The sequence below is a fragment of the Sinohyriopsis cumingii genome, chromosome 13 (genome assembly GCF_028554795.1).
Source record: "Sinohyriopsis cumingii isolate HCF-2022 chromosome 13, ASM2855479v2, whole genome shotgun sequence".
Lineage (NCBI taxonomy): Eukaryota > Metazoa > Mollusca > Bivalvia > Unionida > Unionidae > Sinohyriopsis > Sinohyriopsis cumingii.
In genome coordinates, this window is record NC_142973.1 from 72,023,523 (window position 1) to 72,041,276 (window position 17,754).

At 31.5% G+C, this 17,754-nt stretch overlaps 1 protein-coding gene across 5 annotated transcripts in view; it reads right to left on the minus strand.

The window, feature by feature from the left end:
- LOC149785824 (H(+)/Cl(-) exchange transporter 7-like) overlaps nucleotides 1–17,754 on the minus strand; it is a 179,956-nt gene that overhangs the window by 6,442 nt on the left and 155,760 nt on the right. For 3 of the 5 annotated variants that reach the window (XM_089979769.1, XM_089979770.1, XM_089979768.1), the window contains 4 exons: nucleotides 16,727–16,813; nucleotides 10,931–11,014; nucleotides 10,015–10,095; nucleotides 688–5,725 (listed from right to left, as the gene is read on the minus strand). In XM_089979769.1, the coding sequence (XP_089835895.1) occupies nucleotides 5,627–5,725; nucleotides 10,015–10,095; nucleotides 10,931–11,014; nucleotides 16,727–16,813 (351 nt within the window). In that variant the 3' untranslated portion in view covers nucleotides 688–5,626. Of the gene's footprint in view, nucleotides 1–687; nucleotides 5,726–10,014; nucleotides 10,096–10,930; nucleotides 11,015–16,726; nucleotides 16,814–17,754 lie in introns of those variants that run through there. The other 2 variants (XR_016425460.1, XR_016425461.1) reach the window with 2 other exon arrangements.

A 17,754-nucleotide genomic window follows, 5' to 3' on the forward strand; every position in this document is an offset into this window, starting at 1 on the left:
GCTCTTATAAACATATCAATAGAAATAGATATGTGCTTGATAACCCAAACTCATGTATATTACTAGCACTCTTGATCATTTAAATCCTAAAGCTGGCTTAGGTAAAGAGGGATTTTTGTCCAGCATCTGTGTCATTACTTTGATGTGTAATTGCCTTTTACTCCATAATATTGGCATGATTACCATAGCAATGTAAACTGGTACTATTTTAAATTCACTTATATTATTACAAATATTTTATAAACAATGTTTCTGAAACTTCTTTATTGCATTTTGGAGATATTATTTAAATTTAATGTAGTGGTGCCTAGGATTCAAATCCAGGTGGTGTACCACATCAGCACAAATTACAATCTTCAATGTACATTTAGTGGCACCATTATGTAAATACGCTCGCTAAATGTAAGCATTGAACCGAACACTATTGTTGTTTGTTGTTGTCATACTGGGATCACATTTTTAATGAATTAGGTATGTACTATTTCAAGGCAAAATGAAAACATTATTACTGTTGCACTGATATAAAACTGTAATGCAATACTGCATAAACAAACAATAATAACCTAGGCACAAAAGTGAGAAGTTACTATTATAAATGTGTACAGCAATCTGCTAATGCTCAATTCATGTCATCGTCCAATCAAATTATATATATCTGAATTAGTTAGAAATAATAAGAAAACAAAGGAAAATTAAACAGATTTATTGATTTTCCAAACAAATTAGATTATTGTATAACATTATAACATTTCTATGTAATAATTCACAAAAATAGCCCTTATAACAACCACTAAGTAATTTTTTGGTGTCATTATAATCACTGCAATATATATCGATTGATTAGTGGGAAAAAATGTTGAAGGTGTCTTAAGACTTATATTACGTGAAAACATTGCTTTAATTCTGTGTCACAACATTTATGTCATAAAAAAATTACTTTTGAAAACAATTAAGGCTGTCCCAAGACATACAATGTCCCAAGATTTACAGTCGTTACTGTCTGTTTTTATAGTTAGACTGGTGTTACATGCAAATAAATCGGGTAGTAAACAAACAGCTGGAATGTCAGGCAACTTTACAATTAACATTTTGCAGTACATCATATTAAAGTACCTCAAATATATAGTACTAAATATTCTAATACATATTCATATAATGCAATACTTTGTATTAAAGTACCTCAAATATGTAGCACTAAATATTCTAATACATAACATCATATATTGCAATACGTCATATTAAAGTACCTCAAATATATAGTACTAAATATTCTAACACATAACATCATACACTGCACGTCTTCATTTTAATATATCTCAGATATATAGTACTAAATAGTCTAACACATAACATCATACACTGCACTACTCCATATTAATATATCTCAAATATATAGTACTAAATAGTCTAACAAATAACATCATACACTGCACTACTTCATATTAATATATCTCAGATATATAGTACTAACTATTCTAATTAGATAACATCTTACATTGTTATACTTCATATTAATGTATCTCAAATATATAGTAATTTTTTAATTACATATGTTGTAATACTTGATATTGATATATTTCTGAATATATAGCACCAAATGTTCTAGTTACATAACATCATATATTGCAATACTATATATTGATATTTTTCAAAATATCAGAGCTGAAATAAATACCTATTTTCCCTATTCAAATATTCGTTGATGTTAATATGGCATCAAATCATCTACTTTTCTTTGTATGTATATTACCTCACCTCCAGCCAAACTGCATTGAAAACAACTGGAACTAAGTCAACTAAAATCTAATTCAATCATATTATAGGGATCTTTTATAAATTTTTGGAATATTGACACAAACGTTAATTGAATGTAGGTGTTATTTTCCCTGTTTATCTTAAAAATTCAATAAAAAAATATTCCTTTTCAAACAGCATTTTCTGCTGAGCCATAAAATACTACATTCAGACCACATAAATAATTGTTTTACCTAAAACCCATGCACAGTTTTGGACCTCAATGTATATGTAATATGTACATTACAATACCTGTGAAACGATCTTGTAACTTCTGTGGACAGTACATAATGTAATACAAAGGAATATGATAGAAAAAGTGAAACAATCCATACACATATTGGCACATATGACAGATCTGTTGTAATAATGCACAGCTAAAACAGTGAGCAGCCAGCTTTATCAAAACAGCAAATAGTAAAACCTGTTATGAGTGACCTCTGCTAAGAGCAACCACGTCATTTACACCCACAATGATAATTCACAGATCGATTTTATTATATGAATGCATTTTTGTAAAGTGACCACCATTTTTCCCATGCTTTTCTAAAGATAAATTCCCAGGTCATTTCCTGGATGAAATTAATTTTTCAAGGTTTATATATGACCGTTACTGAATGGAATTAAAGAACAGTTTAGATTATAAAACATGCATTTTCTAAACCTAAAGATGGTTCTCTTTCAACATTCTCCAAAACATCTAAGTAAGAAAAGATGATCATGTACAAAACCACAAATAGTATCACATGAAACAAGTTTGATTATATTCCTATAAATTGGCATGTTAAGTCATTTCAATGTACAAAATAAAAATTCTAACATTATTTTGCTGACCTGCATTATGCTGCAGTCAGGAGCAACATAATGAGCATAAATTAGTTTTGTTCTTTCAAACCTTTAATTCAAAAGAATTCTATAGCAATATATACATGTATCTTATAAAAAGTAAACATTTCCTATTACAGTATATATAAAAAAACAATAAACGCAAGTAATTAGAATCTTGTCTTGTAATGAAGAGAGTTTAACCCTGAACTTACCTGTGCCAATAAAATCCCAAACAAGCTTTTTCAAACAACCTAATATCCTTAAGATGATCTGGTTAAAAATCCATTATTTGAAAAACATTTTCAAAAAGGTTGATTTAAATTTTGACGAAAGACCTTAAAAATTATATACTGTTGTATAAACAAGGACTGAATTTTCTGTACAATCAACTTGTCTTCTTGTAATTCGTTAAACCAGTCCCCAAACCTGTATTGATACAGGGGCTGGAGTCGTTTTTTAATATATAATGCAAGGGATGACAATTTCTCTTTTCAGCTCTGATATTTAACAATTTGGACTACAAATTTGGTTTCAAATGAATAGCAGTCCATTTTCTAATCCAGGTTTCCTCAAAATATTCCCACCCCATTTTTCATATTTGGACATTTAGGTTGTGGTGTGGTGTCATTGCAATTGAATATCAAAAATTTGGATTTTGCCACCACTGTGCAGTAGCAACATATGGTAGTTACTTACCAGCGGGCCTAGAAAAATTAATCTTATGTTATATTGACTTATACCTGCATGAAATCAATAGGAAAATGATTTTCTCAGAAATGGCAAGTATTATAATCATTATGTCTTTAATCCACTGACAGACTAGATGTAACTACAGCATTGATGAAATCGGACCTGGTACTCACCATTTGCATTACTGGTCACTTCGCAAATCTCAAACGACAACATTGGAATTTCATTTGTCATGTGATATCAACAACAAACTCCATTTTAATATTGTTGTAGAGACATTCAATTATATTAAATGAAAGTCAGATACATTTTGTAAAAACCAGCAATCTGGCCAATCTGATTTATCAATTAGAGAGCACATGTCAATGTGGTAGTCCCATGATACAACAAAACACCAGAAGTTGTTCTCAGAATATGTAAATATGCAAATTCCAGGACTTTTCATGGTTGGGAAAAAAAGTGTAATTTTTCCCGACTTTTTCCCAATAAGGTACGAACCCTGGACCACATGCTGAACATGCCCAGCACCCAAGATGTCCTGGTAAAATATGCATTTTGACACTGCTATGAATGACTGCAGCATAAAAACGGGGGATAAACACCACCAACCTTTATTTAATCCTTGTAACTATGACTGCTTAAGCTGTTCTAAAAAAAAGGCTCGCTACTGATTTCTGAAAGTTTACAGGTGATGCACGTAGAGTCATATGTTATAGATTGTAACACAGTCTAAAGTACAAGCAGATTGTTCCATCATTAAGAATGACCATATCACGAGAACAGACGGGTATTACTGACCTTTGTGTGATCATCTGTAACAATGGACACTTTAACAGTTCTGATAAGAAACAAACACCAAAAAGGATTCCAGTTTGTAAATTTGGCAAGTTAAGCACAGAGTGACGTTTGTTACAGACTGTAAACCTAGATAATGTACAGGTCATGTCGTGCAGAAGTCGAGATAGTGGTCATGTACATTGTTTGTCTTTGGAGTTAATCCATATTGCCTGTGGGTGAATGAGGTCATTATTTATTAAACCATCAAGTGAGAAACATTTCCCAGATTTAATTGATAGTGTTAAAAGCTTGTGTTGTTTGCTGGGTCTTTTTTTCTTTTGATGGGGATTTTTTTTTCTCCCAAGATGTTACAGTGATTACATCCCAAAACACCAAGCCGTCATCTATTCAAGTTGGTTCAACTGGTTGCACCCTTTGCTTATAGAGTTAATCCCTGCAATCTGTAAATTAACTCAATGACCTTTGTTTCTGACCTTGGCAAAACCTTGTTTCTCATTGGTAAAAGTATTCAGTTTCCGTGGAACTTACGGTTTCTAAAGCATTATTATAGCAAAAGTCTTGTATTAATATAATAAATTGTTAATTTCCAGTTTAATTTTAGACAAAGTTCAGATATACTGGGGAATAAATATTTTAATACTTTCCATGACAAATATTTCTAAACAAATTTCAAGAACTTATATAGCCTACTACAGCAACCAATATTTCTTCACCTTCAAATGACCTTGCCTGAGAGTCAGATAGGTTGAGGCTATGGCGCATGAATAGGTAAGTGCAGTGCTTACTCATTTTACAGTCTAAATATGACTACTATCCTTTGCAGGGTTTGAGACTTATGTCTGTACAAAAACAGAAATTTAATCAAGAATTTTAATCCTCTAACTTTACCTGGGCATATGAGCAAGGTTTTAAAAGGACAGAGCTTTCTGTTTCTGCTGACCAAGTATGAGAGTTATCCTCTCTGGAATCAATACTTGTGACCAAGCAATACAAATTTAACCGAACAAATAAACAATATTTTCTACTGACCTTGACCTTGTCTGACAATCAGTGATGGCTGAACATGTAATACCATTTTATACAAGGATTGGAACATACCAAAGTCTACAGCATACAACAATGAAACATTACAGTTTTCATGGACATATCATGAAAAATGAAAATTTGCATAGAATTTATTCATTTTTTTATTAAATCATCAACTGTGTTCTTTTATCTTCTTACAATATTTACTTATTTATATCATGTATTTAACTGTGAACATTGACTTACCCAGACTGCTTCCCACAGAAACTTAAGGTCACTATCTGGTCACGGTCTAGATTGTTCACTCTATATCAAAATTAACAGCATTGACTCTGACTGACTGGCATTTACTATGATGATATAAGTAAGTCTATTCTAACTCTTGGGTACATGCTATAGTGAAAGAAACAATGTGGCACATTATAACTGTCATCAAGAATCCACACATAGACTACTGATATGAAACAGATCAGGTATCGCTGCCAGATCTCTAAACTGACTCTATCTTTAAGTGTTCTATCTTGACCAGTCCTCTCTTAGACTCTGCTCGAAATTTGGCCAAATCCTTTCTTGTTATCATCCCAACAGGCTAAAATGGAAAAAATAAATAAATACAAATAATGGTAAAAGTTTCCATTTGAATGTTAAATAAACCCTTATAAACTTCAATAATATCATGTGAAACATAACTTTCTAAGAACCTAAAAGCTGTAAATATACCTAAACAGAAGTGTTATGTGGAATGCGGTGTCTTGCCTGTAATCAGAATTATGATTACTATAGTCGGAATATACCTCCCCATTTTTTTTTATTTTTACTGATTTCAATAACGGATTTTTTAATGTGATAAAAGGTGCACAGAACTTAGTCAATTCATTCACTGATTTATAATTTCTAACCTGACTGTGACCAGAGTGGCCCTAATGCTGGCATCCTCTGAACCTTTCATGCTTAATGGACTTTACATACCAACAAAGCGCCATATTGCATACACTATGGGCAAGTCTATTTTCCTTAGTCACGAGTGACAAAGTTCATCCTATTCACTAACTGCTGGATAATTCTGTAAATTGCTATAATGTTGAAAATTTAGAGTTATATCTCTTGCACACATGAACATAAAATCTTTTCCTTTGCTTGATTCAATATTGTAAATATCGGAAGCAGATGACACAGCATTTTTCTTCTATGAACATACACGAGTAGTTGTGAATAAACCTCTTAACTGAAAATGGACTTGTCCAGGAACTGGAAATGACTGGTGAGTTGGGTCGTTTTTTACACTACAATTGTTATGTGGAATGCAGTGTCTTGCCTGTAATCAGCATGATGATGATTAGTGGTGTAACATTATGTATCGATACATAACAATAAACTATTGCTTCCTACTGGTACGAGGGGCCCTTGGTGGCCAAGTGGTCTATGGTGGTCAGATTACTGACATCCCACTTCTGACCATGTGGGTTTGAGTCTTGGCTTGGCCAGTATAGGTATTTGTGAAAGCTTGCCAGTAGCCTCCCGGAATTCTTCCTCCACCAAAATATACTGGCCACTATGTAAATAAAGCCTATTATGTACTAAAAAAGTGGTGTTAAGCCCACAAAAAAAACAAATTACATTGGTATGATTTGTTTTCAGTACGGTATTTTGCCTTTAAATGTCTGTTAGTTAAACTGGTTGTGGAACTATCTTCATTTACACAAAGTGTTGCTTGGTTTTAAGAACTAATGCTAAAACCAATCAAACACATGGTTTTGTAATAGCAAATGGTCACTCATACTGAATAAGCCTCAACCAATTTTTGCACCCTATAGGTGGGCGAAGATCATAGACTTTAAATGTACAGAAGAATGTGAAACTAATAAATTCTTAGAAAAGTACAAGACATTCTGGAAGGGTTTCTAATATTGCCGTGCATGTTGTTATGTATATCTATATTATGTATATTATTTTCATAACATAGTTTTCTTAGACTCATGTAGTTTAAGGCATTTTTTATTGGCAGTATCTTATTAATGAGTTATACTATAAAGATGAATGTATGTATGTATGTATATATATATATATATATATATATATATATATATATATATATATATATATATATATATATATATATATATATATATATATATATATATATATATATTTTAATTACTATTTGCAGTCATACAATCTCAAGGTTGATGTGCCAAGTTGAAGTGAACAATATCACTTGGTCCAAACAGGCCATGAGTGATGCAAATGAAGGTCAAAATAACATCATGTGATTTAAGGAGGAAATTTTTACTGTAGAGAGGTCAGACTGTCTTTGTTTTTGATTAATTAAAGCAGCAGTTGTTTTGTTCACTGAAAAAGCATTTCATAGCATCAAATGCATAGTGGGGTTGAATAATGCAGAAATCACTCATTCCTAAGACTCGATATCAGTCTTGTAAAAGGGACATTGAGAACTCTAATCTATTCAAACTGATAACCATTTGCTGGATTTGCACTACTTGGAACAGACAATACCATGCACTAGATTATTCTGAATTTATTACAAGACTTGGATATACTACTTCTTGAGATTTACAGTGAAACATTCAATGGTATTTTTTGAACATAACATTTTGGATTGACCTTGAATTAAAGTCACGACTTTTGGAGTTTAAAACATTGATTCTTCTGTGGTGTTAAAGCATTCATCAGATTAGAATTTGCATTTTGCAGTATCTTTAGAACATATCGGGACAACCATGGAATTGATATAACATTTTAGAATACCTTAAGAACATATCTGGACTACCTTGGAATTTATTGCACATTTTGGAATACCTTTTAGGACATATCCAGATTACCTCTTGGAATTGAAAGAACATTTATAAAATTTTGGAATTCATACCATAGCTCAAGTTATTTTTAATTATTTCACTATTTATTTTAGGAAAATATATTTGCATTTTAAATTATTAAAAAAATTGTTAGTTTTGCTCTTTTTTGTTACATAATTCATATCCCTAGGTCATAACAATATGCACCAACAGTCTGCAGGGCTACTAAAATATTGCTGTATTATGTACATCAACAGTCTGCAGGACTACTAAAATATTACTGTATTATGTACATCAACAGTCTGCAGGGCTACTATATTGCTGTATTATACGCATCAACAGTCTGCAGGGCTACTAAAATACTGCTGTATTATGCTCATCAACAGTCTGCAGGGCTACTAAAATATTGCTATATTATGCAATCAACAGTCTGTGCATCAACAGTCTGGAAAGGGCTACCAATCTTGCCATATATGAGCATCAACAGTCTGCAGGGCTACTAAAATATTGCTATATTATGTACATCAACAGTCTGCAGGGCTACTAAAATATTGCTGTATTATGTACATCAACAGTCTGCAGGGCTACTAAAATATTGCTGTATTATGTGCATCAACAGTCTGTGCATCAACAGTCAGTTCTAATATTGCTGTACAGTCTGCAGCAATACCAATATTGCCCTATATGTTTGCAGGGTGACTAAATATTGCTGTATACATGCATTGACACTCTGGAGGGCTACTAATATTGCTGTATATGTGTATCAATAGAGGGATTAATAATATTGCTATGTATGTACATCAACAGTCTGGAAAGGGCTACCAATCTTGCCATATATGAACATCAAACAGTCTGGAGGTATTAATATTGTCATATATGAACATCAACAGTCTGGAGGTACTGATATTATCATATATGAACATCAACAGTCTGGAGGTATTAATATTGTCATATATGAACATCAACAGTCTGGAGGTATTAATACTGTCATATATGAACATCAACAGTCTGGAGGTATTAATATTGTCATATATGAACATCAACAGTCTGGAGGTATTAATATTGTCATATATGAACATCAACAGTTTGGAGGTATTAATATTATCATATATGAACATCAAAAGTCTGGAGGTATTAATACTGTCATATATGAACATCAACAGTTTGGAGGTATTAATATTGTCATATGTGAACATCAACAGGATACATCAGATCTTAAGGTATGTAGCGTATATTTTCTAAACAAATTGGAAAGACATTTTACATGCATTCAAATTATGCAAACAAATTACTGTTTTGTCCCTCTGGCCCCTTTGGGTCACTGACATTCATCACAGACTCTAACCACATGACTGGGTTACATATGTGGATGACTAAAGTGCTAAACATGTATGGGTTGCACATGGGTTAAGAAAGTCATGGGGGTAGAGTCTGTGACAGCTGTCAGTGACCCAAAGGAGCCGGAGGGGTAAAACATACATTTTGCTATAACTATAGCAGAGGGTAACCTTTTTTAAAAGCAAAGACATACCTATAAAAGTCATTGCCTATTTCCTTTTGGACATGGTAGTGTTGTTAAACTTTACACTTTTCAGTCCCCATACCCTTTTCAACCTCCTCCATCCAATTGTTATTTGAAAACTGGTTAATTTTTTACTTTAATTACTGCAAATATAACCACTGGCATGGATTGTGACCTGAATAGGCAAAAACATTTGTCTTAAAAAGTACACTACCTGGTAATGTTCTCCACTAGGGAATAACAACAACAACAACAACAATAATAATAATATGCAATGTCATTATCAAAAATCAGGATTACCAGTGAGGAAGATGTGGGAAATTCTTTATCTTTAAAATTCAAACCCTGTACAAAGTATGAAACTGTACAGTGAACCCTATTATAGACCAAATGAATAAGACAGCTTAGTGGTACAAAAAGTGAACTGTAGTACAGAAACAAATTTTCATGTAATAATGAAAACTTTTAAAAAAATTGCATTCTAATAAGATAGACATTATTCATATATTTTATTTAGAGAATACGTAATTTCAAATTACATACCTGATGGTTGTCATTGACAACAACTAAATGCCTCAATCCAAGCCCTCTGAAGAGTCTGAATAATCTTGGTAATGAAAATGTCTGAAAAATACAAAGAAGTTCATTAACATGAAGTGTGTTTATGGAAAATGAACACCCATACAGCTATTACAAATGTCAATATCAGACAACTGTAACCTACTTTTTAGGGAAAAATAGTTGTTTGCTCAAAAGTCCCTCCACATTAAACCATGTGTGACCCTTAGAACAAAATATGACCCAAAAAGAATGGATGGAAAAGATGAAATGAATGGTGGATAAAACAGACATGCCAGGAAAAAAGTGAGAAGAATTGCTTAACATCTTCATTCTCAGCTCTTTGGAGGGTGGTCTGAACTTTACCGTTTGTGGAAACAATTCTCTACAAGAAAGTGCTGAGAAATTTAAAATTTCCTATTAATTCTTCCGACTGATCTACATCTTTGTCATTGGTTCAAATTTCTTTTTCTCTGAAATTCCCAGACCTTTTGCAAACTGTTTACCAGACTTAAGTTAATGGAACCCAGACATTTGAACCGTTTTGTAATCTCCATCATAGATTAAAAGTGGGGTATGATTCAGCATGGCTGGATCCAGACTACAGTTTATTTCAAGTCTATTACATCTGCATCAAAATAACAACAATCACTACTACTTCTACTACTACAATTACAATTACTACAGTAATCAGCAACTAAAACCTGCCAAGCAAATGTTTGTTTTACACACTGATGTTATAAATAAAAGTGTGGTAAAATGTTCAGATTACTCCAAATCTTACATAATTATCTTCTATGTCTGAAAACCAATATATCTTAAACAGAATAAACAAATATTGTAATAATGTATACTTTCTGATGGATATTTTTTCCCCCAAACAAATCAGACAAAAACTTACTGGCTCTACAGTGTAGGGATTCGGAAGCAGATAGGGTTTCAAATCAACTTTGTAGTCATTCTCTGCCTTTGAAATTTCAATCTCCTGCAGAAGAGAATAAAAGAATGGAGCTTTTTTATGCAATGACTAGGCTTTGTTCATTGTCAAAGAATGATCAATAAAGACTTCCATAATTGATTTTTTTTAACCACAATGACATACTTTTCTGAACCATTAATATTACATTTTTTGTACTGTTTAAGATCAGCACCAAACATATACAAAATATCAGCCATTACTAAATGCTGGCTGACGATCTCACTTTGGTCAAATCAGAATGCTTTCTTTCAGCTACCAACATGTTACAAAAATGTACCTGTTAAAACAATGCACACAATATAGGTTCAACTGAAACTTTATTGTACCTATAAAATAATCTTTGGCATAATCCTGTCACAGCACACTGTACCAGCCAAGCTATGAATTTTTTCCAAAATAACATATACATTGCATCTTTTAAGTGAAATATCTGTGTGGCATCAAGCCATAATTAATGTGACATTAAGCCATAATTAATGTGACATTAAGCCATAATTAATGTGACATTAAGCCATAATTAATGTAACATTAAGCCATAATTAATGTGACATTAAGCCATATAATGTGACATTAAGCCATAATTAATGTGACATTAAGCCATAATTATTGTAACATTAAGCCATAATTAATGTAACATTAAGCCATAATTAATGTAACATTAAGCCATAATTAATGTGACATCAAGCCATAATTAATGTGACATTAAGCCATAATTAATGTGACATGAAGCCATAAATAGTGTGACATTAAGCCATAATTAATGTGACATCAAGCCATAATTAATGTAACATTAAGCCATAATTAATGTAACATCAAGCCATAATTAATATGACATTAAGCCATAATTAATGTGACACTAAGCCATAATTAATGTGACATCAAGCCATAATTAATGTGACATTAAGCCATAATTAATGTGACATCAAGCCATAATTAATGTAACATTAAGCCATAATTAATGTAACATCAAGCCATAATTAATGTGACATTAAGCCATAATTAATGTGACATCAAGCCATAAATAGTGTGACATTAAGCCATAATTAATGTGACATCAAGCCATAATTAATGTGACATTAAGCCATAATTAATGTGACATTAAGCCATAATTAATGTGACATCAAGCCATAAATAGTGTGACATTAAGCCATAATTAATGTGACATCTAGCCATAATTAATGTAACATTAAGCCATAATTAATGTAACATCAAGCCATGATTAATATGACATTAAGCCATAATTAATGTGACATTAAGCCATAATTAATGTGACATTAAGCCATAATTAATACATTCATTCCTTCTTTCATTTATAAATACTGTTGTCTATGAAGAGAACTGTTGTATGCCTCATAGGGCCTCATGTGAGATTAGCTAAATATTTTGCTAAATGAATTGTATGCTTTGAAAATAAATTATTGTTGTTTTTATTATTATTATTGAAACAGTGTGATTTTTTCAATTTGCTTTCATAATAGCATCAGTGTGAAATAGAAATCTCTCCACAGACTAACATAATGTAAAAACATAACGATAAGGAAACATACATTTTTTAAAGTCAGTAAAGGTGGTCTGTGCCTATATTTTATATGCATTTATCTACAGTTACATTTAGTCCAGACACAATTTTTACACTTTGCTAGCCAGTGTAAAAATAAGGAAGAGATTCAGTTAGTTTGTTGAATCAATTTGGCCAAGCAGCTGACAGGAAATTTAAATGCAGGAAGATTGCTATGCAGTGAAAATCTGTTGTCCCAGTGACACTGGCCAATATTGACACACACAGACTACAGACACTTAAAAGAACAAAAACAACCTGTATCAAGCATGGAGAAAAGAGATGAAAGGAAAGCAAATTTGGCTGTGTCATTGCAGTGTCCATCTCTGCAGCATAGAATGTCACAGCATGTTTCATCACAGCATGATTCCTGTAGAGAAGTAGCTGTGTTCCAATACAATTGCAAATAGTTTTCGTATTGTCATGTATTTTTTTCCTTGATAACACCATGATGTCCACCATTATTACCTTTCTTCCTGTTGACACATTCACTAATGGTTTCAGACTGATATTAGGAAGAGTATAATGCATACCTGGCAGTGAAAATCTGCACAAAATATAACTTATAAAATACTTTTACAGAATATTTCGAGAAAATACATATTGGCATTTACAAGTTGATGTTTTAAGTTTTGAAGCACAAGTTGTAAATTTTAATTTTCATCATGACCTGATTACCAATAATGACTTTCAGAAATGTGAAGCGATAGCAAATGCTAACATGTGGTGGAAAGGATTAGCTTTTTAGAGGCTGTTCTAGCAATGCAAGAACATCATTCTTCAAAATGATGTTGCCTTAATAATAATAATAATAATAATAATAAAGACTTATTTATAGAAGGTGACTCATTTAGTTAAAGAACTAATCTACCCTGAGGCCTTCTATCTATGTACAATATATACAGTATATACAACATGATATGAAGAGTCTGGCTTGACACTAGATAATTAAGTGATTTTAAAAATCAAAGTATGAAGCCTGGAAGATACGCATAGGCATCTGTGAACACAAACATATAAAATATAAAATATCATCCTGCATTGAAAAAATTCAACTGTGAAAATGATGCAGAATTATAGAAAAGCAGGTGGTATTTATTGTACTAGAACTGTTCAATGTTTAAAGATTTCATCCATGCAAAATAATAAAAAAGCAGGTAGTATTTATTGTACTAGAATTTTTCAATGTCTAAAGATTTCATTGATGCAAAATTATAGAAAAACAGGTAGTATTTATTGTACTAGAACTGTTCAATGTTTAAAGATTTCATCCATCTGAGCCTTACAGTTATGTGTTTTTGTTCTGGGAAACAAGACTATGACATTATGAATGTCATATGGGAGGCATAGGTAAGTGGGTTAGATCTTTGTATGGGAGGCAAATGCATGCTACATGAAAACAACCTTTCTAAGTTTTAAAACAACTTGTACATTTTGTCTTCCAAAATAATACTGACTAAGAGGAATACAATTAAAAGATGCTGTGTTCTAATTTTTCACTAGGTGTTTCTAGTAATGATGTCCATGTTTGCAGATTGACTACTTTTCTATCATTTTTATAGCACTCTATACCAGGATGCATTCTGGTAAATTTGGTTGAATCCTGTTGTGTGGCTTTTGACCAGAAGTCATTTAAAAATTTTCTATTTTTAATAACAACAGCCATATCGGACAGTGAATTTGCATCATACGGTGAAAAAGTCACTTAAAGGTTTTTTCGAATTTTAGTAATGTTGGTCACATATGATGGCAAATTTGCATCACCTGTATGCCATGATGCTATGTATCCAATTTGGTCAAATTTTGTTGACATGTTTGGAGAAGTTTAAAGTTTTTCTAGCTTTGGTAACAGAAGCAATGTCTGATATCAGATAAGAATTTACCGGGATGCTGTCAAAGTTGGTCAAACATGGATGAGTAGTTTTTCAAAAGAAACCATTTAATGGTTTTTCTGTTTTAAGCAATGGTGGCCATATTGATAGCAAGTGTAAATTTCAAAGTCTTTAAAGGTAGCAATGCTTTCTGTACAATATGGTCAAATTCTGCTGAGTAGTCTTCAAGAAGTCATTATTTTTTTAAATTTTAAGTCGTGATGGCAATATCAGCAATATGCATACAAATATGAGTCAAATCTGTTGAAAATAGATTAGAATAAGTCATTTTAAGATGTTTCTATTTTTAGAAACAGCAGACATGTTTGAGAACAGACTGGCATCTTTTGTACAAATAGAAAGCCCTTCATGCCAGGATACTTTCTATCAAATTTGTTCAAACTGTGCTCAGCAGTATTTGACAAGAACTCACATTTTTTTTTTAAAACATATGTTTATTATTGGTAGTTGTATGTGACACTGAATCATCATTACTTCTAAAATTTTGTTCTGAGAGATATTTAAAAAAATGTGTTTAAAGCTCTTCCTATTCCTAGTCACTGTAGCCACTGTAAATATCAGAAATAAACATTGGCACACCTTGTTTTAGGCTAAGTGTCATATAGTTTAAGAAACCAGTTTCATTTCAAAATTTGACACTAAAGAAAATTTAAAGATATTAAAATTCTGCCAAATGTATATAAAATAAAAGGTAAAATATATTAAATTTCTGTCAAACGTATTATATAAAATAAAAGGTAAAGACATTACAATTCTGTCAAATGTATACAAAATAACAGGTAAAGATATTCAAATTCTGTCAAATGTATATAAAAAAAGTTAAAGATATAAAATTCTGTCAAATGTATATAAAATGAAAGGTAAATATATTAAATTTCTGTCAAACGTATTATATAAAAGTTAAAGACATTACAATTCTGTGAAATGTATATAAAATGAAAGGTAAATATATGAAATTTCTGTCAAACGTATTATTTAAAATATAAGTTAAAGATAATAAAATTCTGTCAAATTTATACATAATGAAAGGTAAAGATATTAAAATTCTGTCAAATGTATACAAAATAAAAGGTAACGATATTAAAATTCTGTAAAATGTGTACAAAATAAAAGGTAAAGATATTAAAATTCTGTCAAATGTATACAAAATAAAAGGTAAAGATATTAAAATTCTGTCAAATGTATACAAAATAAAAGGTAAAGATATTAAAATTCTGTCAAATGTATACAAAATAAAAGGTAAAGATATTAAAATTCTGTCAAATGTATACAAAATGAAAGGCAAAGATATTAAAATTCTGTCAAATGTATATAAAATAATTGGGTGTTTCAGTACCAAGTGTAGAGATCTTTCTGAACACCTAAAATCAAATTTTACGGGCCTAGATCGAGGAGATTCTAAGTATGAAGGCTTTCACCGAAAAAAGTGAGAAAAAAACCCTACAAAATAACAGGAAACTCTAATCAGGTGAAGTACATATACATGTAAATGTGCTAGCCAATTAGGGGGTTTTCTGTGCAAGTGTTACAATGGATTTAGTATGATGTACATTTAAAGATGATTAAGAGTTTGCTAACATCAAACTGCCAACATCAAGAGTGGATCAAAAAGCTAGATCCCTATGCTGTCCAGCTACAAAATGTATATACCCAGATCCACCATCCCATAATGAGCTGGCAGATCAGGGTCTATTGAGTACTCTAAACAAAGTGCATAGCTTCAGATCTACCAGCATATTATGCAATAGTCAATCTTGGTCTGTGCAATTTGCAGTTGGATCTACCTTATAAGTGAGTATGTATTGTAGATATCAAACACAGATCACATAATAAAGGCATTAATGCTGTTGAAATGTAAAACAAATAAAGAAGAATTATACATTTTGCGAATGACTTTAAAATTATTCTATACTGGGTCTCTAACAAATTTACCCTACTGTTGACATTAAGTACCCAAAGTAATTTTTTTTTAAAGATTCTAATGTAGAGGCAAACCTAGAAATACTCAGCCATTACAAACTGATGATATTCATCACACTAAATTATATGGGCATGGGATGTTTTCTACTGACCATGTATGGTCTCATACCCAATTTCTATCTCACATGCATGGACCAATGAAATATGCAGACATGGTAGGTTTTTTACTGACCAGGTGTGGTCTCATACCCAATCTCCATGTGACATGCTTTAATCAATGAAAAGGCAGAAATTATTCAAGATTTGGTAATGTTAAATATCCATATGAATAAAATAAAACATACTTACATCAGTTTTCAAATACTGAAGGTAATATTTTGTGAAATCTTTCAATCGTAAAGTTGAAGGTTGACGCATTCCTTGGGGTGCAAAGGCCTGGAATAAAAATAAATATACATCAACATCAAAAATTGCATTTCAGACAATATTAAATATCGATGAAACTGCTAACTCTGCTGAAGAAACTTTATCACCTCTCGCATGAATATGAACTTGAAAAGTTGACATGACGTTGCCATTGCAAATTATCATTAATATTATCATTAATCTAAAAATTATATTCTTGGAGACTTAAAAAAACTCATCTCATCACAGTAAATTATGTCCTGCACATTGAATTCAAGTTATTATAATTTTTTCCAAAATAATATAGTTGAAAAAAAAATCATATGAAAGTTCTCCTGTTTCCACATAATTAAAGTTAGGATCTTTAGATGAGATAATACTGTACGATTTATTTTCATGGGTATCAACTTTTGAAGCTTTGCAAAAAATTACATCTTTACATTATTTCAATTGGTTAATTGAAGGCACCTTACCAATTATAGACCTGGATCAATGTTTATCATGTTTGTTCCTTATTTGCTTTCACTAATTGGCATTGATAATTTTCTGCAGAACTTAATACCCATTATTTTATTTTAAAAATTCTCACCATATCATTTTTTTAAAGCCATTCCCACAATTTTAAGTACACATTCCATACCTGCAACTGTGCAGCTATATTGATCATTTCATCAGGTGCCATTTCTTTAGGTTTTTCAAAAGTTTTTTTCACATGATATTGGTTTTGTACTTCATAGATGACTTACTACCTTCTGAATGACCTTGCCAGTGTTAGTACTATTTACTTGCCAACAATAAATAATGCTAAACAGTGAATATCTAACTGCCTAACTCAAACACAAACACAATGTAAACATTGCTAAAATGATGCATTAATATTGTCAAGATGTTGTACGTGCAGGTAAGATGCAAGCTGTTGTCATAATGGTACAATGGCCAAAAAAATTGAAATTTTTCAGTTTTATAACATT